The sequence below is a fragment of the Aspergillus foveolatus genome, assembly GCF_047715535.1.
Source record: "Aspergillus foveolatus strain CBS 279.81 unplaced genomic scaffold BDW70scaffold_31, whole genome shotgun sequence".
Taxonomy (NCBI): domain Eukaryota; kingdom Fungi; phylum Ascomycota; class Eurotiomycetes; order Eurotiales; family Aspergillaceae; genus Aspergillus; species Aspergillus foveolatus.
Window position 1 is genome coordinate 34,080 of NW_027396095.1, and position 24,426 is coordinate 58,505.

General features: G+C 51.0%; 9 protein-coding genes across 9 annotated transcripts; 3 read left to right on the forward strand and 6 right to left on the reverse strand.

The window, feature by feature from the left end:
• Positions 1–370: 370 nt before the first annotated feature.
• BDW70DRAFT_150994 (major facilitator superfamily domain-containing protein) lies at positions 371–1,817 on the reverse strand (the record flags this gene model as incomplete). Its single annotated transcript, XM_073739240.1, has 2 exons — positions 371–1,667; positions 1,720–1,817. 2 exons carry the CDS (start codon positions 1,815–1,817, stop codon positions 371–373), a joined length of 1,395 nt encoding a protein of 464 aa, XP_073595025.1.
• Positions 1,818–2,168: 351 nt separating this feature from the next.
• Positions 2,169–4,552, reverse strand: BDW70DRAFT_168954 (xylulokinase; the record flags this gene model as incomplete). Its single annotated transcript, XM_073742586.1, has 2 exons — positions 3,459–4,552; positions 2,169–3,395 (listed from the first exon to the last, which is right to left on the reverse strand). The coding sequence occupies exons 1-2, from the start codon at positions 3,975–3,977 to the stop codon at positions 2,169–2,171; spliced, it is 1,746 nt and encodes a 581-aa protein (XP_073595026.1). The 5' UTR covers positions 3,978–4,552.
• A 165-nt stretch (positions 4,553–4,717) lies between these two features.
• On the reverse strand, positions 4,718–6,763 carry BDW70DRAFT_137990 (cation diffusion facilitator family transporter). Its single transcript, XM_073737137.1, has 2 exons — positions 5,650–6,763; positions 4,718–5,588 (listed from the first exon to the last, which is right to left on the reverse strand). The coding sequence occupies exons 1-2, from the start codon at positions 6,518–6,520 to the stop codon at positions 4,975–4,977; spliced, it is 1,485 nt and encodes a 494-aa protein (XP_073595027.1). The 5' UTR covers positions 6,521–6,763; the 3' UTR covers positions 4,718–4,974.
• Positions 6,764–7,261: 498 nt separating this feature from the next.
• BDW70DRAFT_68764 (transaldolase family protein) lies at positions 7,262–8,940 on the reverse strand. Its single transcript, XM_073744585.1, has 7 exons — positions 8,588–8,940; positions 8,457–8,500; positions 8,278–8,406; positions 8,111–8,219; positions 7,821–8,052; positions 7,437–7,764; positions 7,262–7,388 (listed from the first exon to the last, which is right to left on the reverse strand). The coding sequence occupies exons 1-7, from the start codon at positions 8,658–8,660 to the stop codon at positions 7,317–7,319; spliced, it is 987 nt and encodes a 328-aa protein (XP_073595028.1). The 5' UTR covers positions 8,661–8,940; the 3' UTR covers positions 7,262–7,316.
• A 723-nt stretch (positions 8,941–9,663) lies between these two features.
• BDW70DRAFT_137994 (succinate dehydrogenase cytochrome b560 subunit) lies at positions 9,664–10,755 on the forward strand. The gene is made up of 3 exons (XM_073737138.1): positions 9,664–9,783; positions 9,837–9,936; positions 10,102–10,755. Exons 1-3 carry the CDS (start codon positions 9,744–9,746, stop codon positions 10,535–10,537), a joined length of 576 nt encoding a protein of 191 aa, XP_073595029.1. The 5' UTR covers positions 9,664–9,743; the 3' UTR covers positions 10,538–10,755.
• Positions 10,756–14,001: 3,246 nt separating this feature from the next.
• Positions 14,002–15,130, forward strand: BDW70DRAFT_137996 (mitochondrial 54S ribosomal protein mL57). The gene is made up of 3 exons (XM_073737139.1): positions 14,002–14,435; positions 14,510–14,742; positions 14,805–15,130. The coding sequence occupies exons 1-3, from the start codon at positions 14,045–14,047 to the stop codon at positions 14,958–14,960; spliced, it is 780 nt and encodes a 259-aa protein (XP_073595030.1). The 5' UTR covers positions 14,002–14,044; the 3' UTR covers positions 14,961–15,130.
• Positions 15,131–15,735: 605 nt separating this feature from the next.
• On the forward strand, positions 15,736–18,014 carry BDW70DRAFT_137997 (AP-1 complex subunit mu). Its single transcript, XM_073737140.1, has 6 exons — positions 15,736–15,994; positions 16,092–16,220; positions 16,442–16,671; positions 16,730–17,219; positions 17,273–17,644; positions 17,746–18,014. The coding sequence occupies exons 1-6, from the start codon at positions 15,956–15,958 to the stop codon at positions 17,824–17,826; spliced, it is 1,341 nt and encodes a 446-aa protein (XP_073595031.1). The 5' UTR covers positions 15,736–15,955; the 3' UTR covers positions 17,827–18,014.
• A 405-nt stretch (positions 18,015–18,419) lies between these two features.
• BDW70DRAFT_68799 (Rag GTPase GTR1) lies at positions 18,420–19,871 on the reverse strand. The gene is made up of 2 exons (XM_073744586.1): positions 19,499–19,871; positions 18,420–19,427 (listed from the first exon to the last, which is right to left on the reverse strand). Exons 1-2 carry the CDS (start codon positions 19,690–19,692, stop codon positions 18,623–18,625), a joined length of 999 nt encoding a protein of 332 aa, XP_073595032.1. The 5' UTR covers positions 19,693–19,871; the 3' UTR covers positions 18,420–18,622.
• Positions 19,872–20,027: 156 nt separating this feature from the next.
• Positions 20,028–22,696, reverse strand: BDW70DRAFT_138003 (URC4/urg3 family protein). The gene is made up of 6 exons (XM_073737141.1): positions 22,559–22,696; positions 22,335–22,438; positions 21,783–22,238; positions 21,200–21,689; positions 20,555–21,147; positions 20,028–20,493 (listed from the first exon to the last, which is right to left on the reverse strand). The coding sequence occupies exons 3-6, from the start codon at positions 22,119–22,121 to the stop codon at positions 20,410–20,412; spliced, it is 1,506 nt and encodes a 501-aa protein (XP_073595033.1). The 5' UTR covers positions 22,122–22,238; positions 22,335–22,438; positions 22,559–22,696; the 3' UTR covers positions 20,028–20,409.
• Between the last annotated feature and the right edge of the window lie 1,730 nt (positions 22,697–24,426).

Below are 24,426 nucleotides of genomic sequence, written 5' to 3' on the forward strand. Positions count from 1 at the left end.
TGGGCGGTGGTTTCGGCACCTTTGCTTTACACCAGGGCCCAGTACTTTTATTAAAGTGTCCAGCAAAAAGATGAGCAATTCTCTTTGCAGACCCAGCTGGCTGCTAATTATGAATGGATAATTTGAAGATGGTCGTCACTAAATAATTCCACTGCTTTTCAGAACATGCCATTTTATTTCGCCTTTTTTTTTTGCTTCGAATTTGTGATTGTGTGTTGACCGTTGGGTCCGACCCAAACGGGAATATGTAGCCTTAGATATTAGGCACCAAGTGTACACCCTAGGTATAAAGGCCTTCAAAGAGAAGCCAAGGGGCAAGTTTCTGGCAGAGAACAGTTCGCATTGATCCTCATGGTTTTAGTATGCTTAATTACATTCTCCATTTCCACGATGACCCTAAGCTCGCCTCGATTCGCACCCAAAGACAAGCCAACGTTGCAGCCACCAACAACACGCCCACCACTATGCCAGCCCGTTCATAAATATACGACGAAGTAAGGGCGTCCTTCGGGATCAACATGCCGGTTAACGGGGTACCGATAAGGGCGCCCATGCCACGAATCAAATACAAAGCACCATTGACACTGGTAAAGTGCTGCACACCAAAGAGCTCGATCAAAGAGGCCGGAAAAAGCGAAATATATGCACTAGCAAATGCACCGTACAGGATAGTAAACACGATAAAGAGTCCGTCAGCACTAGACTTAGGCACGCCGGCCTCTGGCGTGTGGAACATGGATGGGATCCAAAAGGCGAAGACGGCCACCGCGCTCAGCAGCGTCGTGACAACCAGGGCGTTGATGCGTCCGTATCGGTCGGCACCGTAGCCGATGGCGATACGCGAGACAAAATTGGAGGCATTGTTCAGAGTGATGAAGTTAGCCGCTGTCGTGGAACTGTAGCCCAACGTGCTAGCGTACGCGGCATAGAAGAACAACGGGGTTGAGTATCCAGCCGACTGCAGAAAACACCCCAGAGCCTGGGCCAGAAATCGTTTCGAACGGGCAACGCGGTAGTTCACCATGGGCGCTTTTATCCAACCACTGCGTCGCCGTAGGCCCTGCGTCTGGAGACGAACTTGCTCGTGGAACTTGGGCTCCCAGCGGAGAGCATACCCGGCGACAGGGACGAGTGTTAGGGAGATACAACCCGAGATGCGGAGCGCATTCCTAAACCCCAGATGTGTTATCATGGCTCGGAGAGCAGGAGGCCAAACCATGCCCCCAACTGCAGATCCCGAGATAATCACGCCCATGGCGAGACCACGCCGCTGATCGAACCATGTCGGGGCAACGCTCATGGTAGGCACATATGCCAGACATGTGCCAATACCCAGGAGGACTCCCTGCGTCAACGCAAAATGCCATAGCGCCTGCCCAAAGCTCGACAGGATATATGCGATGCCGAAGACCCAGCCTCCGGCGATGATGACAGCCTGTGGCGAGTAGATTTTTGACCAGTGCATTGCGAATGGTCCGCCCATAGACATTAATGCGATGGCTAAGATTCCCACCAGATTGATGAGGGCGGTTGAGCTCCCGGTAAAAGGGGTGCCTTCAGCCTCGGCCATCTCTTCGTAAAGAGACTGGTAGACTCCATAGGAGAAGATGAATGCGCACGTCGTGAACATCACCGAGAAACCGGCGGCTACGACCGAGGCATATTTCCTAGCTCATCTATCAGTTTACCCGGCCTCTTTTTGATGCGGGGGTGACTCACCAGGTAGGATGCTCTTGCTCCGTTTCATCTGTTTGCGGAGAAGCATCCTGGGGAGAGCCATCAGCTTCTCTGCTGGCCAGTTCAACGACGGAACCCATAGTTGTAGAAAGCAATCATCCTTTCTAGATATCTACAGATTGGATAATGAGAAGAGAAAGGCCCCATCTACCATAGTGTAGGCGGATAAAACATTAAAACCGGCAGTCATTTGCCGTTTGGAGTGCGGAGTCTACCCTAACCATTTTGAGAAGCTACGTTTACCCCAGCCAAGCCCATGCTCTGGCGTACAATAGTGATAGGTATATTCTGGCAGATAATATTAGACGAATACTTATGTGATAAAAAAAAAAAAGTCCGGGTTCAGAAAGCGGCAGAGATATTAGTAGAATGGGAGGCCGGGTCAACCATGTATTAAGCTTATATGTAGAAAGTCTATTTGCAATCGTCACCTATTTCCTTCCCTCCTGCTCCAAAACCCGCTGCTCCATCTTCTCAAACCCCTCGACAGCCTTCCCATACCTTTCGAACGCCTCCTTCTGATACCCGTCCGCAATCTTCTCAATGAACTCCTCCTCGTGCCATCTCGCCCCGATCAAATCCTCGAAGGTCTGATCTTTCTTCCTCTCAAGCGCCCAAACAGCCTTATACGCAGCGCCCAGCGCACACGCATTATCTCCAATCTCAAGCTTGTACACGCCCTCACTACCACCGAGAATCTCGCCGGCGATCTTCGCGATGGTCTTGTTCTTCGACCCGCCGCCGACGAGGTATACGCGACGCGGCTGGGCGGGGATGTCGCCACCGGGGGAAGATGTAAGGCCGCGCGAGCGGAGACGGAGAGAGAGCATTTGGGATTCGATGATGGCGCGCGCTTCATCGGCGGGTCTGTTCCAGCCTTCGCCGTTGGGCGTTTCGGTTAGGTTGCCAGTGGAGGGGTCGTAGTTGAAGAGCCACTGGCCGGCGCGGAGGTTAGGGACGATTTCGGGGCGGGGGAAGAAGAGGCCCATCTTCATGGGGTCGGAAGGCGAGGTCTGGCCTAGGGGCGGTGTTTGTAAAGCAACGGAGTCGAAATTTGCCCACGGGTTGGATGGGTTCTTCTCGTTCTTTGCATCGTTGATTGCGTCGCGGATCTTTTCGCGCGCGAGCCCGCCGTTCTTGTAGCACAGCATAAACATGTAGAGCCCTGGGGTAGTCGGGTGGTTGAAGAAATGGGTTGCAGGATCAGCTTTGTAGCTTGGGGTCGACATGAGGAAGGTGGTTGAGGTTCCTAGTGAGACCATTGCGTCGGATGGTCGTAAAGGTAGGGCAAGGATCGTGGCTGGGTTGTCGCCTGTGGATGGAATGACTGTGCACTCCGGACTGAACCCGTAGCGGTCGACGTAGTAGCGGTGCACCTTGCCCAGGTCGATGCCTCCGTCTTCAGGGACATCGCCGAGCTTGCGCTTGAGGTCCTCGACGCCATGCGGGCCCGCGCAAAGCTTCAGAAGATCTTCATCGTAGGCGCCTTTGTGGATATTCCACAGGTTCATACCGCAGACGTCGGAAATATCAAGAGGCGCGATATGGCCGAGGAACAACGAGGCCAGGAAAGACGACACCAGAGAGATCCTCGACGTTTTCTTGTACACATCCGGGTACTTCTTCTGGAATCTCAGAATCTGGGGACCAGTAAACCTCTACACACCGTCAGCACTGGCCCAGCCACAACAACCCAGCCATATGGGGAAATGAGAGCTTACATGATGCGCCTTGCTCCCCGTCGCCTCGGCCAACTTGTCCGCGCCACCGAGATACTCGTCAAACTCGTCGCACTCCTTCTGCGTACTCGAATCCTGCCAGTTCGGACTATACGGGTGCGAAAACGCGCCCTCGAGCTGCTCCTGCAGTCTCTTCCCCGCGTCCAAGCCATTCAACAATTTCTCCGCATCCTGCCCCCAATAAACGCTCCCGTGCTGCTGCCCCGCACCACTGATCCCGCGAACAAGACTAAAGTCGAGCCCCTGCTTCTTCAAGCCATCAAGAACATTGTCCAGGGCCTGAAGCCAGAGCGCGACCGGCGCAAAGACCTCGTGCTCCGCCTCGTTGGTGAGCACGCCCTTCTTGATGGGGAAGCCTTGGGAGTCGGCGTCGAAGTCGAAGATGGACAAGTAGACGACTTTGAGGTCGGAGTTGACGACAAGGCCTTTGAGCTGCTGAGTGGAGAGGTCGAAACCGATGTAGAGGGGCCCTTTGGGGGGAGAAGAGGAGCGCGAGGACATTTTGGCTGAGTTGGTCTTGCGGTGTGGGAAGGACGGCGAGTATCTAGGAGCTCTGAGCTCCGGTGTTCAATCCAAATAGACAGTTTATGTAAGATATGCTAATTATGGCTCTGGCGATCTTGGAATGACAGCTCTGGTCGCAGCACCTGCTGAAGCGAAGGAGAGAACGGCAAATTTGGTAGAAGAGGGATGGGCTAACAGCTTATAAACACCGCACACAGATTACTTTTTTCTGCTGGAGATAAACGCCAGCTTCACCGAATTGGCTTTTCTGGAATTTATCCTCTTTTCCACTGAACCAGACGATGATCGATCCATCCCTCCACCCCGCTATAGTCAGGACCTTCTCCTTCGCGGGGTGATCCGCGGCTGATGTCACCCACACTGGGGTCCTTGGTTTAGGTAACTGATACGTAACTGCCACCGCATTATACAGGCTCTTTGACAAGCGACGTAGGTAGGAAGCTGTATTTCGAGTTGCTAGCGATATACTGTTGTATGTGCTTGGTTCAGCTGCATATCTTCGAACAATGAACCAGAGAATCAATGAGGGGGGCCGGTAATTTGCCTTTAACCGGTTAATATCGATCACCCTACAAGTCTGGATCCATCCACCGCAGTTCCGCTGTGAAATCAACCGAGTCCAAGCCCCAGCTGTCGGCTACAAGCGCAGCGCTACTACCACAGACTCTTCCAGAATCCAGATTTATCTTTAGGTTTCGATTTTAATAACGGGTGTTTATACATTGCTTGTACATGTCCAGACCGTCATCTTGGTATAATATAGAAATAATAGAAGCCTTCCTATAACGCCATCCGCCGTTGCCCTTGGTTGACCAGGGCTATTCTTCCAATGCTGCCCTATTATCTATCCTTGGCTGGCTTCCTGCACTCTTCGGGTATCAAGCCAAAATACAACCATAGCTCCATCAAATGGAGTTAGGCGAAGAGAAATCCAATCCCATGACTTGACCTGTCGGTAGTGCAACAATTCCATCTATCGCCTTTTCCGGGTCTCGTGCTCCTTGTGCGCTTCTTCTTCCACACCATCCTCAGGCTCCATGTTCGCTTGGCTGCTAACATCAGGCGGAATGAACTCCTCGGAAAAGTCCAGGTTCTCCTGCTCGAGAGGGATGAAGCGGATCTTGACTCGCTTGACCCCGCGAAGACTGGTCCCAACAGTCGAGCGAACCTTTTCTTCGATCTCCCGAGACCGCTGCACAGACCACGCTCCCGGAACGGCCAGTTCAACATCCATGAGGTAGTTCTGTCCTGACTTCATGCCTTGTACGTCCCGGATCTTGATAAGGCCGCCTTCGTTGATGGTACTAAGAGCTTTGGCGGCAGCCTTATGCACGGCAGTCTTGATTTCATCATCGACCGTTGTGTCTGCCAATTCGAGAAGCGACGTACGAGTATTACCCCATCCAGCCTTGATAACCATGAGCGAAATGAGTAGGCCGCCTACGGGATCCAGCCAGGAGGCGTCTTGGAAAAGGTAGGTTCCGCCAATGGTGAATAGAGCGACAATGCTGGTGAGGGAATCGACTCGGTGGTGGACAGCGTTCGACGCTAGGACGGACGATTTGCGTTCAATTGCGATTTTCATCGCTGGTTGGGAGATAGTGGTTAGCATAGTTTCATTTGTAAAGAACCTAGCGCAGAAACTCACTCGCATGATAGAGCCACTCCTTCACAACAATGGAGCCTGCCGCAAGCCAGGCAGCATGAATGCTAGGTCCAAGAACGTCTACCCCATGGCTGTGAGAGTGGCCGTGTCCCAGATCCAGATGAGAGATCGCCTGCGCTGCCTCAGGGAAGAACTGATCGAGCAAGACCTGCCCAGAATTCAAACCCATGAACACACCGCCAGCGAGCAGAAGTCCGCTCACGCCCAGCGCACCAATACTCTCAATCTTCCCGTAGCCGTTCGGAAACCGTTCGCTCGGAGGCTTCAGCGACCACGCAACAGTACCCAGAGTAAGGAAGTCTGAGACCAGATCCGTCAACGCATGGTAAGCGTCCGCAATCAAAGCCTGCGAGTGGAAAACATAGCCACCAATAAACTTCCCAATAGCCATCGCGAGATTCGCAACCAAGCCCAAACGTGTGATGCGAACACCAGCATCGTGCGTATTTGTTGAAGTTAGGTAGGCGTTTCCATGGTGGTGGTGGTGATGATGATGATGATGATGGTGGTGGTCATGGCCACCATATTCTCTCGTTTGCGTCGCCATGACCGGAAGTGCGGTGCTGGGCGTTATTGTTGTGGTTGATGAGGTGGTCAATAGGGATAGCGGCGGAAGGGGTCGGGCGCGGACATTGGAGGAAAGGGGAGGGGAATACGATGGACTTTTTGAAGCAGTACGAGCGGGCGACGTGGCCGTTGTGCGTAGAACTCGGAATTGAGTCGGAGAAGAACGCGCAAGTGGAGGACGAGTCAGCCGGGGTCTAGCTCTCAAGATGGAACGACGGACGAGTCCTGAAGCTGGTGTTGGTGGTGATGGATGGACCCTGCACCACAGGGGCTGCGTCAGCGGCATTGCTTCCCCGTGACGGACTTGAAGGCACAACCACCACCACGGCTTCAGTGACTAGTAGCTGCCCGTAGTAGCTCGTAAGGAGGAATTGCAGAAGATAGTGCGACTAGATTTGATTCGTCGACCTGTCGAGGACACTGTGCTGTTTCAACGGGTCCTAGCTCATCAGTCACATCGAGTTGTTGAGTCGAGTCTAGGTACCTGCAAGTGCAGAATGAGGGGAAGTTGCTTGTTTTTAGAAAGCCAGGGACCGAAACGAATTGAAATCAGATGAAGTTGACTGGCCGTCTACGTCGGCCGTATATGAATCCTCCAACTACAGTACTACGCCGTCATCCGGCAAAGACGAGCCGGCATGCGCTGACTGCGATTGACGGTTCGGGTGGCTTGTCTTCTCCCGACGGCTCCGCTGCCACAGGCTGAGTCTTATCTGATCAATTCCGCACTCTGTACTCAGCGTACTGCTATAGGTATTCTGGTTAACAAAAATACTACGAAGCCCTCTCCTCTCTCCTTCTTGACAGAGGCTCGGGCAAAATTTAGATGATGCCAAGCTCCCGGTGCTTAGTACCTCTTATGGACACGCAGCCTCTGACGACGCACTCCGGTTTGAGACCGATGACGTAGCAACAAATCCATCTCGGAATTAGTGGGCCACAGCCATTGATGGTCACTTCGTTTACATGCCGATCAAAAATGCGTCTGTATTACCAAAATTTGAACTATGCGAAACGCTGGTATATTGCAATGGTATAGTCCTGCTCTGGGATAAACGGTTAATCCCCGGTATTCCTCTTCTTCAATCCGCTTGTTTCTGATCCTTGAAAAGCTGCATCAACTTGTTCTGCATATCACAGAATATATTGATAGCCTGGAGTTATAAGCATTGACCTCACCGCCTAGAATGGTTCAAACATACCTGTATGAGCTTTTTTTCGCCCGCTCCGTTCTCCGAACGACTGAACGCTATCCGATATCCAGCTTCGTCATTGACATAAGAGATTATCTCGGGGCTTGGACTCGGCGGTTCAGAGTCGAACAAAGACGCGGGTAAAGGGCCAGAGACAGGTAACGAAAGCTGCTGCAACAGGCCAGGAGCTATCGTGATATGATGAGCGCCGGCTAGGGCAAAGATTTCGTCGGTAGACGTCAAACTTGCGGGCAGGACTTGTGTCCTAACGCCAGTGGCCTCGTAGTAGCTCTGGGCCGAGACACAGAGGGGCAGCAATTTTTGCGAGTCCACGAGTCTAACAAACGCAATGTTAATTAAGCTTAACCGTGGTAAATGCCAACTAAGACCTACCCCGACTCGAAATGGACTTTAAGCTGGTTGACGTATGGTGCAATGTATGTGCAGCCAACCTCTGCAGCGAGAGCGGCCTGCACAAACGTGAATAAAGTCGTGGCCAGCGTACGAACGGCCGCCATCTCAATGGTCCGACACGCTATCAAGCCCTCCCATGTACTCGGTACCTTGATACAAATCCGCGCAGTATCAATGTTTGGAGACAAACACCGGAAGATCTGGACGATCCCTAGATTCACCAGTGACTCCGAGCTTGCGTCAGGCATATTCACCGCTAAGCAACTTACTGAAAGCATTTGCTACCGTCTTCTCCGTTGAGTATGAATAAAAAGGGTTCGTTTGGACGTGGACATATCCCCGGATATGGGGAACCATCTTCAATGCCAGCTTAACCGTCTGTGGACCATGTCAGTACCCAATGTTCTCAATTCCACGAAGCGAGTCTACAACTGACCGCTATTTCGATAGCTAGTTCGTAAGGATCAATCCCTGGGAAGCGTGGAGCAAGCTTTGATGACTCTTCGATGGAGGCCTTGATTAGAGCCGCATGCTCTGGTTTCGAGAGCTCCGCGAATGCGATAGCCTAGATCATCAGACAAATTTCTGCGCTTTATGGCCAATATATGCACGTACCTGATTGGAAGTACAGTCTTGGAATGGGCCTAGAGTCCTGGCAACTGCGAAAGGTTATTTTATTTCTCGTCCTTTGTTGATTCTGAGCTTGAAAGGACAAAATGGTGGAGTCAACAAAGAATGATGTGTACCTTCTTCATTCAATGTGTCGCAGTCCACAACTGTCCTCTGGCGGAGGATATTCAGTCCGGTTTTGCTTGCCATGGCCGATGAGCTGGGTGTCGAGTTTGTTGAGAGAAAAGCACCGCGGACTGGGGGTGTTTACTGAAAGAGGGGAAAAGCGCCTGCAAAGATACCGTGCAGCCATATACTATATTTATACCACCCATCTTTGACTGCTTGGAGTTAGCTGATTTAGCACTGAGTAACCGATGATGCTAGCAGTCAAACGGCTTTGTGATTATATTCTTGATAGCTTATAGCAAACGCATGGTTATTCCGGGAATTGGTCAATGATGCCATATATCCGAATAGTATCTAGGCAAGCACAAAAGAAGTGTACTGATTATGGTGATTATTGAGGCACAACGTGCAAATCAGCGAACGGTGAAACCGCGTCTGAACAAAGCCAATTTGAGCTCTGGTTCCTAGAAGCAGTTATGGCTTTGGATTCTAGTTTGCATTGCCTCACGTGGTCTATCAGATAAGCATTTAAAGCGGGACGTTCTCTGACAGCAAGGCTCTTCTGCAGAGGGACACGGTAGGAGTATGGGCTAACTTTGCACCCATGGGCCAACCGGGCGGCATGCTAAAGGGGCATTGTGTCTAGGTATAATATAATAGGCATACGGAGTATAATCTACGGAGATGTGACCCTGATATGAAACCCTTTCCTCTCATGGAAAGAAAGAAATGGGCGATTAACGACGGGATGAATTTCCTCTCAGGTAACTCATTAACCTCTGCGGTCGCGACAGAATGCCGAAACCAGTGAGATTTCGCTGGGCACGTCGACATCATCCCGTATGAGGTAGACAACGTGGGCTGAGTCCCTTGGGAGAGAAGAGTAAGAAAAGCAAAAGTCTCGAAAGAAATGGCTGGCCTGTTAGACAGTCACGTGACTATATGGAAGAAAGATCTTCCAGCTGGTAATACAGCCGCGGTGATTGGACAAGCGCCCAAACGCGGAGTCCCGTGACTTGGTCTAAGCCCGAGGTTGTGCTCCCCGTGATTCCGAGCCGTTGCGAGAGATCGGGAATTCAAGGCCACTTTCTTCTGGGACGAACTTCACCTTCGCGCTTGGATTCCAGCTTCCTCGTCGTTGCTTCGGACATAAAAAAAACAGTCATGCTCTCCCAGAAGGTCGCTCAGCAGTCGCTGCGACGGCGTACGTGCTCCTTATATCTGGGTTCGGTAATTGGCGCCTCTAACTTCTCCCAGTTGCTGTCCAGCAGCCCTATGCCATGCGCTGGTCCCTGATGAACGCTGCCTCACCCGCTGCGGTTGCCATGGGAAGGAATGTCCAGAAGATTCAGACAAGGTGAGCGGACCATGTTTTGCCGTTACAGTGGGTTTTTGGGAGTTTCGTGTCGCTGCGCAATTCCAAGGGACTTCGCATTCTACGTCATATACAACCCATTCGAATCGCTGCTACCGCGTAGAGAAACAACATATAGGAAGGACGAATGCTAACAATCACGGCCAGATTCGCTGCCACCAGCACCACCACCTCCGATCCCGCTAAGCTCCTTGCCGAGCAGCGTCTGCGCCGCCCCGTCTCTCCCCACCTTACCATCTACCGACCCCAGATCACTTGGTACATGAGTGCCCTCCACCGAGTCACCGGAATCATCCTTTCTGGTCCTCTGTACATTTTCGCCACTGCATACCTCGCTGCTCCCTTGTTTGGATGGCACCTTGAGTCTGCCTCCTTGGCCGCTTCTTTCGCTACTCTGCCCTTGGCCGCCAAGTTCAGCCTCAAGACCCTAGCTGCTCTGCCGTTCACCTACCACTCCTTCAACGGCCTCCGACACCTCATGTGGGATACTGGTCGTGGTATCACCAACAAGCAGGTTATCCAGACCGGCTGGACCGTTGTTGGTCTGAGCATTGCTAGCGCTCTTTACCTTGCTTATGTGTGATTCTATTCCGTCTGTCATACCTACAAGTTTCTTGCCGTTCTAAAACATTTCCTTGCAATATATTCTATACAGGTCATTTGTACTCTTTGAATGCACATTTTCTTACATTGTCAATTACAGTTGATCCATCTCACCAATAGGTTGTAGGAGCTAACGGGGCCGCTACGGTATAGTTGGAAGAGCTCACGTTTTTGCTCATGAGGTGAAATCTCAAGTATGTTAGGGAGGAGGAAAAGTGGATAAGCTTCGTCAGAGTAACAATAAACTCGTTTTCGACCAAGCATAATTCAACGATCAACAGATTAACATGATTTGAACAGGACTCTGCAATGATTGCTGACGAACAAACTAGTGTGGAACACAACTTCTGAAATTCTCTGAAATTGATTACAGGCCGTGCCAGCTCTAAATTCATATTATCGATTTCCGCCCCTAGTGGTTTCAATCAATCTAAGGTCAATCCTCAGTCTATCAGTTCGCATTCATGTGCTCGCAATCATGATCATAACATTGCCAATCTCCATCCTCCTCCGTATTAACCACATCCAGATGTACAGGTATAATCAGTCCGTTTCGTATTATTGTTCGATGTATAGGCGGCCTATTGACCGCTCGGTTCTGCTCGTCATGGTCAGTTCCCAAAATACCTTCTGCAAATTCCTCTTTTCCCAAGGGATCCAGGTCGGTACATTACCTATGATTGATCGTACTAATCTACCTGCAATGGAAATCCAGAGCCCCAACCCGACCTGACCATTTGAATCTCTCTTGTTTACGCTGGGCTGTTTGGTGGATTTGGTGGGTAGGGTCGGGGTGATGGCGGATCTTGTACGGAGAAATCATCAAGGCTTGTGGTGTTCATATTGTCCGAGCTGATGAGCCGTATGCTGATGCGGTGCATGATATCGACGTTGGAAATCGTTGAGTTTGATTCCGACGCCATCGTGTATGTAGATGATATGCTGGAGCAGAAGACGCTTCTCCGGGGAATTATGACGAAAATATTGCCGCGAGACGGAATGAAGTTCACACTGCTTCTAGCGGGCTCTACAGTGACTTGGTGGTAAGGAATAGAGAGGAGGAACAAAGGCACTTCACGGTGATCCGAAAAACTTTTTCAACTCTACTCCAAGCCCAGGCTAACTCTCTATTTAAACCCCAGAGCCCCAAGCAGCCACGACTTCAAGAGATTGTTTCTCTTGAGCAAGTTGTACACCGCTAGAACCGACGACAGCACCCGTCCGATTTACGGGAAGAGACTGCGTGGATATGACAATTTCTCAGTCGATCTTCATACTCAGATGGCGTCAAGTTCGAAGCGGCCTTCTCCTGCTGCAAGGGCCCGACGGAAGGCGAGTTAGACAAGGTGCTTGCTACGTACGTACCTACCGGCCTACTCCGCCAATATACTACAAGAGAAATTTTCAGCCATGACAGGGCTACAAAGGTTGTTGCCTCAGGAGGCTTAACAGGTTAGGCCTATGCAAGATCATACGTTTTACTTGCCGCTCAGGCCTGCAGACGCCTGCTCAATACACCACGCGCCTAACACCTTCGGTTAGTTGCAGAAATAACTTGCAAAGGAATGCAAATGGTTGGTCCATATTGGGCTCTTCAGGCGGGCAGCTGGCCAACGAGAGCCGTATAGTGGAAACATTATGGATTCTTTGGACCCCATTGTCCGCTTCATCCATCCTTTTTGTCTCTGAAACCGAGCCTTGCCCTTAATGATCCGCCCATAGCTCCCCGGAATCATCGGGCCGCTCTGGCTCTAAACTTTATTAAAACCAACCGTCTCCGGACCAATTCGAGGAGCTTTCCATAGCTGGGTCTCTTGTAATCAGGTGCACGGACCCGGGTATACTGGGGAAGCTCCAGGGTGGTCCGTCTCTGAAGCGGACGCTGGTCAAAATGCTAGATGACCCACAGGCGTCTAGGGGGTATAGCTTCCCGATTATATCTTCGTCTGCTTTTGCTCTCAACTGCCCTTGGCATGAAAGTTTGCTTTGGATTCTTTTTCAACGGGCCATTGTCAGGCATGCCGGGAAGACTTCACTAACCCTATCGGGCCTTCGAGCCGTATGCTTTGGCAAAGGGCAGATATACCGCAGCTTCAAGAAGGCGAGTTGGAGTTTCTGCACGACTCAGGCTTCTAGTGAGCTAAAGACGGTGTGTAATGCAAGCAACACGAACACGTGGACGGTTTCATGATGCATGCCGTACCCCCTCTCCAAGGGTTGCACAACGGTTATATGAGGGACCTTGCTGGCGTCTCTCACATCGTCGTATGAGTATGAGATAGATCCATTCCCTGTCAATTTATCTTCGAATTAACTCTCACGGACTCCCACGGGCTCCCACGGCTACTAACTGCTCGTTGTCGGGATATTAACAGCGTTAGATCTGCGAGCAGCCGCAAAAAAAGAACATACTCAAGGCGAACCGTCTGGTAATAGATGCCAGGAGCCTTCTTTCGAATAATGTCTCGCCTCGAAGAACAACAATTCATCATCCTTGCACTCAATGCGCAAGTGGTTGGGATCCTGCCTTGGTTTCAGCAGGGCTCCATAGCCGGACATCTAGAACGCCAAAATATAACCTTGCAGTTCAACATCAACTGGATAGACAGCAGCAGCATCACGAAAATGGAGCAGGCCCGATCTACACTTTCCTCGCTTCGCCTCGTTACCCCGACCATCCGTGGCGAATGCCTGAGGGTGATCAGAACACGGCAATAATTCCCCGTCGGCTGTCACGTTGACTTCTTCCACTGTGACGATATTCTAGAAGCGTACGTTGAGTTTGCTGCTGGGTCCGGATGTCTCCCGGCGTCAAACGTACGAAATTTGACAGACCGCTTCTAGCCGGCCTTCTCTTCATCAACGGGGTCAAGTGACAAGGTTTGAGAAAATCCAGACATTGCAAGGGGGAATGCACTGTTCCTGCACCTCAGAAAGTACCTCGTCGATAGGCAGGGTAGATTTTCTACGCATATCTGCAGGCATTGACTGCGCGTATTTGCATGGCCTCATTGGGCGTTAGCTTTTCATGGCGCCTGAAGTAACACTGGCAGGGTTGGTTCGCGTATGATTCCACCCCTCAAGCCAACACTATATTGCGGTGTAGGATTCGGAACATCTGCCATTGATGTTGAGAGGACAGAGTACCCCGGGAGTAATGACATTGGTTGGCCTTCCCACTGACTAGCCGAACATGATTTAGCCAGTCAAGGGTGAAATAAATACAATTTCAGCTCAGCAAGGTGATTGCACACTAAGCGATAGACTTTGCCCAGAATTTTGTTGCTGCGTAGCACAAGTACAGAATACATGGGATCGCCGCGTGTAGTTGGTGGCAGCCGACGTTCAAGGTACAAGGTGGTGCTATACCTGTTTGGGACTAGCGCCTCATCTCCGAATTCTTTCCAGACATCGCGAATTCACGCCGGCCATTCTGAAAAGTCCCGGACATATCAATTGCTTTTGCTATTCTACCACTCCTTACGCCATGGCCTCATTGCTACCGGTACGAGCATTCAGGACCGCTTCCTGCTCCGCATGCCGCTCTCTCATCTCCTCTGGCCCGGCTCAGCTTGCGCTCCCTCTCTCTCGCCGCAACTATTCAACGCCCGCGGAGCAGGAACCAGTCGACTACACAAACAAGCCACGATGGTCGTACACGCCCCCACGCGCGAAGGCTCCTTTCTCCTTACACTTCGACTCCAAAAGGCCCGACTTTCCCGTCAACTCCGACCCTCAGGTTCTCGACCAGTTCTACATTCGCTTCTTAGGCGAGAGCGGCGACAAGGTTCTCTCCGACGAGGTCAAATGGCTTGCAGTGACGCACAAGAGTTTCGACCAGGGCCGAAGAGGCTTCAATGACCGCTTGGCTTTCTTGGGTATGTTGTCGCTCATGTCTTTTGGCGATTCTGGGCCGGCGAAGATCCATAGGCTGACATTGACTCGCGGCCAGGGAAACGTATCGTTCAGCTGCAGGCTTCTCTTGCTTTAGCGCAGAGCGCTCCGAACACCTATGGGCAGCCCGCCCCTGACCGTTATGGCCGGAAGCCATTCGAGCACCCAGCGCTGAATGGGTTAGAAAACCTATCTATCAACACGAAGCGACTCCTTACGGACAAGTCGAAGCTTGCCGAGGTTGCGCGGCAATATGATTTAGAAAAAGTGTTGAGATGGTGCCCTCGAAAGGTGAGCTTCTTTGCAGCCAATCTTTTCTCCAACTCGTGCACTCTGTTAATACAGGCCAACAGCCCACAAACCTCGAAGCATCTGGCGTCGAAGTCGTCCTCGCGCACACACTTTACGCACTAATTGGTGCTCTTTCTCTGGAAAAGGGCAACCTGGTTGCCAACAAGGTTGCACGAGAGCGGATATTAGCACCTCTGGGGTTCCAGGTAACGGTATAAGTCGGGGGATTGTGTGAAAATGGCCGCAGGAGCATTTTCATGGCGTTATTTTAGTGCTTGGATATTTCTCTGTACGTGTTGTCTTGGCTGGACGGGGATATATCACCATCTTATTTGTACTTTTACTATGAACTTGTGTTAATATGACGGCAAATACCACCATTCCTAACGCGACTGAGATTCCTCAATCAACGCCATAGGCATCTGAATTATCAAAGTATGTACGGTTCCTCTGACACCGCCCGGGCAACAGCGCAAAATACCCGGCCAGCTCTTATGGAACCCTCGTTACTACGATGCATAGTCTTCGCACCACTGTATCGCAAGTAAGCAACGGCAACCCGCCACCAATCCAACAGAATGCCAGAGTTGGCAGCGGGAATCACAAAAACGGATTTATGCTAGCTTGAACTGTCTATTGGGAGCGTATGGTACAAAGGAGAAAAAAAAAAAAGAATCAAATCGCGGAAAAAATCGACGGTTATATCTTACGCGGCTAGTCTTCATTGGGTTAGTCTATCTTGGCGACCTTGCTTGGTTAATAATCACGTGATCACAATTCTACTATTCACAGGCAACATTTGACGAAATCTAGTAGTCTAAGACGATCTGTCGAAGCGTATATATAGTATGTATTTGTTATTATCTGAATACTGGATTTGTGGCAAGTGTTTAAGTAGACGTTGTTGCCTGGCTACCTGTGCTTGATCTTTCCACGGTGTATACACCGTCGATGCCCCAAGACGGGCTACCAGTACCAGGACCCTCGAGCTAGATTTAGTTCTACGACCAGGTACCCTACGCCATCACGAATTCGATCTTCACCTCGAATCTTTCTATAAACGGTCTTTCTGCCTCCCCAACCGGCTCCGCCCGGGTTCAGCGCATTCTGTCTTCCCTACCTAGTCGACTAGTGGATTCGCTGGCCTCAAGCCGCCCAAGAGCTCCTGACCTCCATCTTCACCTCTCCTTCCACTCCTGCTCGGTCCTCCGCGATGGCGTCGGCGGTTTTCTTCCTAGATCTGAAGGGCAAGGCAAGTTAATTCAGTCTAGACAGTCACCATCACCCCAATTTTCCCTCCAATGCAAACAGCTAAGCCATCTCGTGCTGACCGAACTCTCTTTTTGTAGACTCTTCTAGCCCGAAACTATCGCGGAGACATTCCCATGTCCGCCGTCGAGAAATTCCCCATTCTCCTCAGTGATGCCGAAGAAGAAAGCTCTGCGGTACCTCCGTGCTTCTCGCACGAAGGAATTAATGTACGTTTGGTTTGGTGATTGCGCCTGGCGACGGTTTCCCTTACGTGTCGCGCTCCCCGCTGCTCTCCCCGCAACCCGCATTGTCATTGGATTTGGTTCTGTGCGCGCTGTACCAGCACTTTTTAGCTACCTCATATTGCGGGTAGTCTGGATAAATGCTGGATTACGAGCCTCTGACTCGTGCTCATGTTTTATGTTTGTCTGCACTAACCACGTTATAGTACCTCTATATCCGTCACAGTAACCTCTATATCCTCGCCTTGACCAAGAAAAACACCAATGCGACCGAAATCCTGCTCTTTCTCCACAAGATCGTGGAGGTGTTTACAGAGTACTTCAAGGTACTGGAGGAGGAGAGTATCCGGGACAACTTCGTCATTATTTACGAGTTGCTCGATGAGATGATGGACTTTGGATACCCTCAAACAACAGAGAGCAAGATCCTACAAGAGTAGGCCTCACCCTATTCTTGAACACTGCAGCACGTTGGGCTAACTGTTGGTCGCTAGGTACATCACACAAGAATCACACAAGCTGGAAGTGCAGGCCCGACCACCTATCGCCGTCACAAATGCAGTCTCTTGGCGAAGTGAAGGTATCCGCTACCGCAAGAACGAAGTTTTCCTCGATGTGGTTGAATCGCTCAATCTCCTCGTATCCGCGACTGGAAACGTGCTACGGTCAGAGATTCTGGGCGCTATCAAGATGAAGTGTTATCTGAGCGGAATGCCGGAGCTCCGTCTCGGCTTGAACGATAAGGTCATGTTCGAGACGACCGGTCGGGCATCGCGGGGTAAGGCCGTCGAGATGGAAGATGTGAAGTTTCATCAATGCGTCCGGCTGTCTCGGTTCGAGAATGACCGCACAATCAGCTTCATCCCGCCGGACGGAGAGTTCGAGCTAATGAGCTACCGTCTGAACACACAAGTCAAGCCACTTATCTGGGTTGAATGCTTGGTAGAATCGCACTCTGGTTCCCGGATTGAGTACATGTTGAAGGTGCGTTTACCCCTTCTTCCTCCGTTCAGTCCATACCTAACCTATAACATCAGGCCAAAGCCCAATTCAAACGCCGCAGCACAGCCAACAACGTCGAAATCCTTGTCCCCGTCCCGGACGATGCCGACTCCCCTCGCTTCCGCACAAACATCGGCACAGTCCACTACGCGCCTGAAAAGTCCGCCATCGTTTGGAAGATAAAGCAGTTCGGCGGCGGCAAGGAGTTTCTTATGCGCGCAGAACTGGGCCTCCCCTCCGTCAAGGGCGACGACGAGCTTGGCGGCGGTATGACCGGCGGCTTTGGCGGGAGTATGGGCGGTACTATGCAGGGGAAGGCGAAGAGGCCGATTAATGTCAAGTTTGAGATTCCCTATTTCACAACTAGTGGAATTCAGGTGCGGTATTTGAAGATCACAGAGCCGAAGGTTTGTCAACTCAGCCCATTTTCCTTTACTCTCCTTTACATCAGTTCATCCTGCTTGGTAATTTAAGAAATAACGGTTGCTGATTGTTGTGCCTGCTATAGTTACAATATCCATCTCTGCCTTGGGTCCGATACATCACGCAGTCAGGGGATATTGCTGTCCGAATGCCGGATGTACAATGATGCACAACTTCCTTTTCTCTTTTCTTTATTCTACCTTCTACCTACATCACTTCACGCGTTATACATACAGTAGTTGAGCTGGAATTGAAATAGATGGACCATACCTTTTTGCTTTTTTTGTACTCGTTTCTTTGCTGGCTTTTATTAATACCCCTAGCAATGATTTTCGATTCATTGCTGCACCCCCTACGAAAGTACACCCTGGCACCGAGCATGATATATCAGTGTCTCGCCTGTGGGCTTAAAGTAAAGCCGCTGCATCTGGTTTGACTACTGCTGCAATGCGTTATAAGGTAGTGCTTGATGCTTTGGCATATCATCTTTGAAGTCATGCAAATGTATACCGCCTACCGATACGAATGATTTGAGCGGCAAAACAAAGAAAACCATAGACCTAGTGGTCCAAACACGGTAGAGACTGCAGGCAGATAGGCAGACATTTGTCCATATTCAATCATCCCTATACCGGCCATCTGCTTCCAGAGATCGGGGCTGGAAAGATGCACGTAGATGGCCTTCTTGAGTTATTACAGGACGCCTCTTGCATTATCTATTTGACTCTGTTTTTATTCTTCTGTTGATGCTGTGTATGTTGCAGAGTGTAACGATACATATGTCCATCGTACTGGGTAAGGCTGGGTTGGGTATCACAAGATAGTCGCTAGCTTAATTGGTATTCAACGAGGAGGCAGTAAAAGGCTTGTTTGGGTTTCCTGAACTGGTTGCGAGAGAGGTAATGTACCCTGTTTGTAATAGGAATCGGTATTCTTAGGTTTCTGGTTTGGCAGGGTGGTGGTTAGTTGCTATTTGACTCATCTGGGGACTCCGGTGCAGGAAGCGGGAAGCCATCACCGTGGACAGCACCTGCGGCTTTAGAAAAGCCCTCTCTTGCGAGCATGGTGTTCAGCACGGCACAATTGTATGCTGCCTCGCCTGGTGGCACAACGATAAAGATGTACGTATTGTCCGTGAAGCGGCCGAGGAAGACATTAAACTGAGGTGTTTTGGTATGCATGACAACGAAACCTGCCGAAGCCGGCGTCGTGTGTGTATTGCGAGCAGCGCAGTGCTTGAACGCCTTCATGATATTCGATAATCGTTCATGTCGGTCATAGATCGGGTTTAAATCGCCGATTTCAGAGGAGACAGACGTCACTGTTAGGAAAGTAGAGCGCTCAAAGAGGATGACTTCCTCAGCATCAATACGCTTGGCAAAAGCGTGCAGGAATCGTTCAATAACGCTAAGATTCGGAATGAGTTTGTGGACTATGCCAGCCCAGGCCTTGTACAAGGACTGGTCCCAGATGCTGCTCCCGAAGGTGTCGATCGTGAAGTGTTCTGTGCGGCTGCGGATGAGCGCGGAACGCTCCTCATAGATGCGTTGGCGGTGCTCGGCTTGAATGAGGTCGAGCTTGTGGACAAGACAGAAAACGTAGGCGTGGGGGCTGTATTCTCTTAATGCGGCAATTATGGCCATATATGTGTCGAGGTCGCGTTCGACCTCACGCGATTCGATGTCGAAGACGTATATTAGGACTGCGACGTCGGAGAAGATGTTCCCTCGTTGCGAGGCGAGGTAGGTCTCCATGAAAGCATCTTGTCTGCGCAGAAACTGAATTAGCAGGCCGTTTACGACTGCATACAGCTGATCATCAAGGCAAGCTAGACTCACCCTCCACAATCCCAGAGATTCAAAGTCAGGTTCCCCATGAACTTGACATGGCTATGCTCAACATCAATCGTCGCACCTAACCGCCGTACGTCTTTGGCAACATAATTGCTAAATATAATCGACCGCATAGACGATTTCCCTGAGCCACTCTTGCCCATCAAGAGGACCTTTCTCTTTTTTTTCCGGCCATCCATCGTTGCTCACTCAATTGGAGATGTTGCTTTAGTTCAACCGGTACCCCGCAGCTGCCATCCAAGAGGGAAACAGCTCTCGCAGGGGGTAAGTTCAGCATCCGATGCTCCTTGTTTCCATTGGCATTGAGAAGTCAAAGCCCAAGTGCACCAGCTCGGTCAAGAGGAAGCGCAGGTCAGCTTTGCATAAGTTGGAGGAGGATCACAGGACCAGCCTCGTCATATCATCGCGCTGTCGGTCCAACTATGTTCCGCAGACGTCACGTGTATAATCCCTATGCCTACCAACTCCAGCTCTAAGGAGACCTCAATAACCTGGATTCCTGTACTGTGTATGCTTTTTTGATCTGAAAGAGCTATTATTATTGGCTATCACAACCTAGTCCCAAGGTGTCGCTGCCGCCAGATCCGTCCGAAATTAGCAAAGCCACCATTCTTGCCTCGGTTTCTGAAGGAGTATACAAGAATACAACTCGCCGAAAATAAGTTATTTACACTAATAGTGCATAGATTCAAGAAGATAGAAAATGAAGCGGGGAATATGAACTGAAGTGGGGGAATAGCGAAGACAAAGTGGTTGAAAGGTTGAAAAAAGGATAAAAAGCGTACACATGGACCGTGGTCGTTAAACTTCGTAAATGACCACCAGCTATTCTAACATCACGCTGGCGCCTGGTATCTAAACGGAAGTTTGGCAAGAATGCAGGAATGAGTTGTAAATCAAAATACGGTACCGTCGGAGCGGATCATGATAGGCGGCTCTTTTGTGTTCGGCCGCGAAACTTCGGCGATTTCACGGCCACCCTGGATTCATCTGTTAGCAAGATAAGTTCGAGGGAAAAAAAATGCACAATATCATATTCACCTTCCATGTTCCGGCCTCAAGCATCTGGGCCAGTGTCAATTGGTCTTCTCCAAGCAAGCCCAGCTGCCCATTAACCTCCTCCAGGAGGTCATCTAAAAAGCCGACAGTGAGTGCTCGCCATTCTACCACCACATCATCATCGGCGGAGAAAAGAGGCACGACTTCCATGCTAGGCTGCCCTTTGATCTGCGCATTGTCTCTGTAGGCTGCAAGTCCCCGCTCAAGGTCAGCCGGCTTGAGAGTCAGCAGCCCCAGATCGATTAGGAGACCGCCATTCCGATATTCGGGGAGTCCAGTTAGGAGTTCAGCGCCAGCAAAGTGGATCTTCATAAGTTTCGACATCGGAACCATGATCGAATAGCACAACCATTGGGTGAGCTTGTGAAATGGGACAATGCTTTCCCAAGCATTTGCTGGAGGGGATCGAGGAAGTGCGGAGCACGGCCAGGCGTCGCCAATGGACAAGCCATCAATTTTAGTCCGAGAGGGAGGCCAAATTGAAGCGAAGCCGTCCATGAGAACCGTCCACAATGTCGTAATAGGAACGATAGGCACTGATGAAGCTAATGTAGAAGGGTGTGAAAGGAGGTAGTCTGCCTAAGTTAGCTTTGCATCATCAAAGTCCGACGCACCTGCCAGTCTTACCAAGCATGTTTCCTGGCCTTGCATCCACACCGAAGAAGTCTTGGTGGTTAAGTGCATCCGCAAGCCTGATGAGAAGCCCAGCGCGACCTTCAATACCGGCAAGTGGGTTCGTCTCTGAGTGCTGAAATGCTTTGGCCAACACCTGAACATTGATCTTCTTCAGCCCCGCTCCATCTACCTGGCAGGGTTCCGTAGGGTCGCTGCTGAAAAGCCCACTCTTGAACATCTCCAGCGTGGCTACCGCAAGTCCCTCGCTGCGCGAGTAGACCTTCCCGGACTCCTTGGACTTGTAGGACCATTTGTTGCCTGCACCGGCGTCCAGAAGCACCGACACTACGAAGAGATCGATCAATCGTCGAGTGCGTTCCTGAGCGTCAATAGTACTGGGCCAGGACTGAAGCAATTGGTTGACGCGGGGTCTTCCACCCACGTCAAAATGTTGCCAACGGCCATGAGGAGGAATCGACGAGTAATCGGGCGCGTAGTCTCTCTAGATCGGAGGCAAGAGACTGTGAGCATACGAAGAAGATGACACAACCCCTACATGCGGAGGGGTTGCAGCAGTAATAGGGTGTCGGCTCACCTTGATAATGGACACCACATACGACGCCGTTTCGGCGAACTTGGTCATGTCAACATCGAAATGATTAAGTTGATTCCTCTTTGCCTTTCTGAGAATAATGTGTGATCTCTGTCGAACGGCATGGATGCTGCGTAGGTAGGCTGCTGGATCTAGGGCTGGATCCGGTGGGCCAGCGATTGACAGCTCAGGGATGGAAGAGGGCAGCCCGCTTCCCTTGTAGCCGGGGGATCGCAAGGATGCATTGGAAGTCCGAGCGCTGTTGACGGAAACGAAAGAATCACGATCGTCTTTTTGCTCTTGAATGGAATTCTTGGAGTCCTTGCGCTTGAAGATACCCATGGCGGAGGCGTGAAGAGGTCAGTGCGAGAGAGAACGGGGGCGACGAATTTGAGAACAGGAGGACAATGGATTGTTTGTCCTGAAGAGGAGGCAAAGAGGCTGAAGAGGCTGGACGGGCTAAAAGGGAGCAGCCGAGTTAGTGGGTTTGCTCGTATCGCCTCACAACTCAGAACAGCACAACCAAACTCAGCCAGGAGAGGGGAGGGGAGATACAGAAAAGATAATGATCTGCAGAGCTGCCCGCTGGATGGGATTCCTTCAGATAGCTTTTCCGCTCGGCAGAACTTTTACACCGTTCCCATGCCTCGGAATGGATCCTTTTCAGGCAATAATCAGAAAGAGAGAGGAAGGCAAGCGGAAGGAGGGGAAGAGAATTGGAACAATGAAGGGTCCAAAAGCAAGAATGGATGGAGGGAAGAGGGCTAGGGTGGTGGTACCTGAATGGTGGCAGAAATCGAAGCGGGGCGGTCGGTCGGACCAGACTGGAGGGGGAAGCGAATTAAGAAAACATGGCCGGGGCGAAAAGGAGGTTCGCGCAAGTTCCAACAGTTGTCGAGCACAAAAGGGCAGGTCCGTTAGACGACGGTGTTAGCTGGTTATAACTCGTCCGTTCGTCGAGGCTCGGAGTCGGGAGGTGGGGAGCTTGGAGGCCGTCTAAACTGCTAGCGTTTGATACAGCATCGTCACATGTAATCTATTATTACAGGATTACACAGTCGTCTACTGTGGTAACATGGCCATGTTGCGACGACGACACGCCAATGCCGACGACGCTGTAATTCCGGGCTTCCTAGGTTGATCATCGGGTTCCTGAACAGACATAGCAAAGACCCCGATGGGATCTATTTTTGTGGTGTACTGACTGTATACGGAGTCGCCTATAGGCTATAGTGAAGCGGAATATCGATGCTCCCCACCATGATGCAAGGCACGGGAGATGAAAGTTCTCTATTCCATGGTCATAGCATCCTCTGCTATATCTCCACCGCGCTGGACGACTTACGTTGGTGGCATACGGAGGATGGCTGTCCAGCCCATTATTAATACTATCAGCCTCGACCTGGGAAGTGGGCATGTATTGTTTGTGTTGTGCTCCGTACAGAGTACAAGTATTGTTCAGGGCCATTATACATGGAAGAGCCACCGGGACCATTTGTTACCAAAAAATCGAATCCTGGTGAAAAGTTCAATATGGGCCCACCCGCCGCTCCAGTCTGGGACTCTGGGACCTTGTACTTTTGACAGCAGGAGAGCTCAGAAGTTCGGAGCACGACAAGATACGGCAATTGCAAGGCGTTACCGCGAGGCATTCTCCGATTTCCCCTCATTTTGCTTTCTATCTCTTCGTAGGACTTCCCTCCCCGTCTCAGGACGGAGGAGCGGCCGTCTAGAAGTCGAGATGGCCAGTGCGGGAGACCGTAGACGGGAGACTGCCCCCCTGGCCAGAATGCTGGGTCGGCCGGAGTGGTTTCATCTTTAAAGTTTGGGAGCCCAAGCCAGTCAGAGCGTGCCACTAGCGACAATAATCTGCGTGGTGGCTCCACCCGCCGCTCTCCGCGCTCTTTGGCGCGCCCGTTTGACCTTCATGGCTCGTGGAAGATTGCCCTCATGGCTCTTACGCGCAGCACTACCAGACACTTTCCCTTCAGATGGTTTCGAGGAAGGTTCAACGCTATTTTGGTTCTCAGGAGCTTATCGTATTCGATTCTGTTACGGAGTTTCTTCGGTATGGAACAGGTCTCGTACCCTTGTTCACAGCCCGTCACATCCCTGAACGATAATCGAGATGGAAATGCGCCGTTGATGCTCCGTGCTCCGTACAGCAAGCTTCTCGGTGCTATCATTGAGCCGGAAATGAGAACTGACATATCCGACCGGGTCCGGGTGGCTGGAATATATTGGCTGCTGGCTGCTGCCGCTGAGATATGATTAAAAAGGGCTGCATCCACGATCCAGAATGGTCCATGCTCGGTCCGCCCCTCATCACTTCATAAAAATCAGATTCAATCTGTTGGTAGTAGTAGTCCAAGCCTGATGATTCAACCTCTCGTCTCCACCTGCGCCCGATACCTGAAGTCTGGAAGCCCGAAGCCACTGCCAGAAGCCTAGACGGAGTGCGGACTCGAGTCATCGATCATCTTGGAGTATTGAGCTTGGGACTTTCTCCAATATCGATTTTGGGACCTAGCCTTGAAATTTGCGGAGTAGTTTGGTTGTATCGCCTTAAAGCGTCGGACCTCATGCGCCTCATTGTGACGGAAGATAACAGGCGCCCTGCAGGTAGTTTCATGCATATTCCCCAGGG

What these genes read in the sequence shown, in the direction of transcription:
- BDW70DRAFT_137996 (XM_073737139.1), top strand. Translation starts at nt 14,045, where the DNA reads ATGGCCTCATTGCTACCGGTACGAGCATTCAGGACCGCTTCCTGCTCC. An exon ending in TGACCGCTTGGCTTTCTTGG is followed by an intron (nt 14,436 to 14,509) that starts GTATGTTGTCGC and finishes ACTCGCGGCCAG; the next exon opens with GGAAACGTATCGTTCAGCTG. An exon ending in TGAGATGGTGCCCTCGAAAG is followed by an intron (nt 14,743 to 14,804) that starts GTGAGCTTCTTT and finishes ACAGGCCAACAG; the next exon opens with CCCACAAACCTCGAAGCATC.
- BDW70DRAFT_138003 (XM_073737141.1), bottom strand. Translation starts at nt 22,121, where the DNA reads ATGGGTATCTTCAAGCGCAAGGACTCCAAGAATTCCATTCAAGAGCAA. An exon ending in ATGTGGTGTCCATTATCAAG is followed by an intron (nt 21,690 to 21,782) that starts GTGAGCCGACAC and finishes CCTCCGATCTAG; the next exon opens with AGAGACTACGCGCCCGATTA. An exon ending in TTGAGGCCGGAACATGGAAG is followed by an intron (nt 20,494 to 20,554) that starts GTGAATATGATA and finishes AGATGAATCCAG; the next exon opens with GGTGGCCGTGAAATCGCCGA.
- BDW70DRAFT_137990 (XM_073737137.1), bottom strand. Translation starts at nt 6,520, where the DNA reads ATGCCGCTGACGCAGCCCCTGTGGTGCAGGGTCCATCCATCACCACCA. An exon ending in GGAGTGGCTCTATCATGCGA is followed by an intron (nt 5,589 to 5,649) that starts GTGAGTTTCTGC and finishes TCTCCCAACCAG; the next exon opens with CGATGAAAATCGCAATTGAA.
- BDW70DRAFT_137994 (XM_073737138.1), top strand. Translation starts at nt 9,744, where the DNA reads ATGCTCTCCCAGAAGGTCGCTCAGCAGTCGCTGCGACGGC. An exon ending in TCAGCAGTCGCTGCGACGGC is followed by an intron (nt 9,784 to 9,836) that starts GTACGTGCTCCT and finishes AACTTCTCCCAG; the next exon opens with TTGCTGTCCAGCAGCCCTAT. An exon ending in GTCCAGAAGATTCAGACAAG is followed by an intron (nt 9,937 to 10,101) that starts GTGAGCGGACCA and finishes AATCACGGCCAG; the next exon opens with ATTCGCTGCCACCAGCACCA.
- BDW70DRAFT_137997 (XM_073737140.1), top strand. Translation starts at nt 15,956, where the DNA reads ATGGCGTCGGCGGTTTTCTTCCTAGATCTGAAGGGCAAG. An exon ending in TCCTAGATCTGAAGGGCAAG is followed by an intron (nt 15,995 to 16,091) that starts GCAAGTTAATTC and finishes CTCTTTTTGTAG; the next exon opens with ACTCTTCTAGCCCGAAACTA. An exon ending in GGATTGAGTACATGTTGAAG is followed by an intron (nt 17,220 to 17,272) that starts GTGCGTTTACCC and finishes CTATAACATCAG; the next exon opens with GCCAAAGCCCAATTCAAACG.
- BDW70DRAFT_68799 (XM_073744586.1), bottom strand. Translation starts at nt 19,692, where the DNA reads ATGGATGGCCGGAAAAAAAAGAGAAAGGTCCTCTTGATGGGCAAGAGT. An exon ending in AATCTCTGGGATTGTGGAGG is followed by an intron (nt 19,428 to 19,498) that starts GTGAGTCTAGCT and finishes GTTTCTGCGCAG; the next exon opens with ACAAGATGCTTTCATGGAGA.
- BDW70DRAFT_68764 (XM_073744585.1), bottom strand. Translation starts at nt 8,660, where the DNA reads ATGGCAAGCAAAACCGGACTGAATATCCTCCGCCAGAGGACAGTTGTG. An exon ending in CGACACATTGAATGAAGAAG is followed by an intron (nt 8,501 to 8,587) that starts GTACACATCATT and finishes AACCTTTCGCAG; the next exon opens with TTGCCAGGACTCTAGGCCCA. An exon ending in GCGAAAAAAAGCTCATACAG is followed by an intron (nt 7,389 to 7,436) that starts GTATGTTTGAAC and finishes TTATAACTCCAG; the next exon opens with GCTATCAATATATTCTGTGA.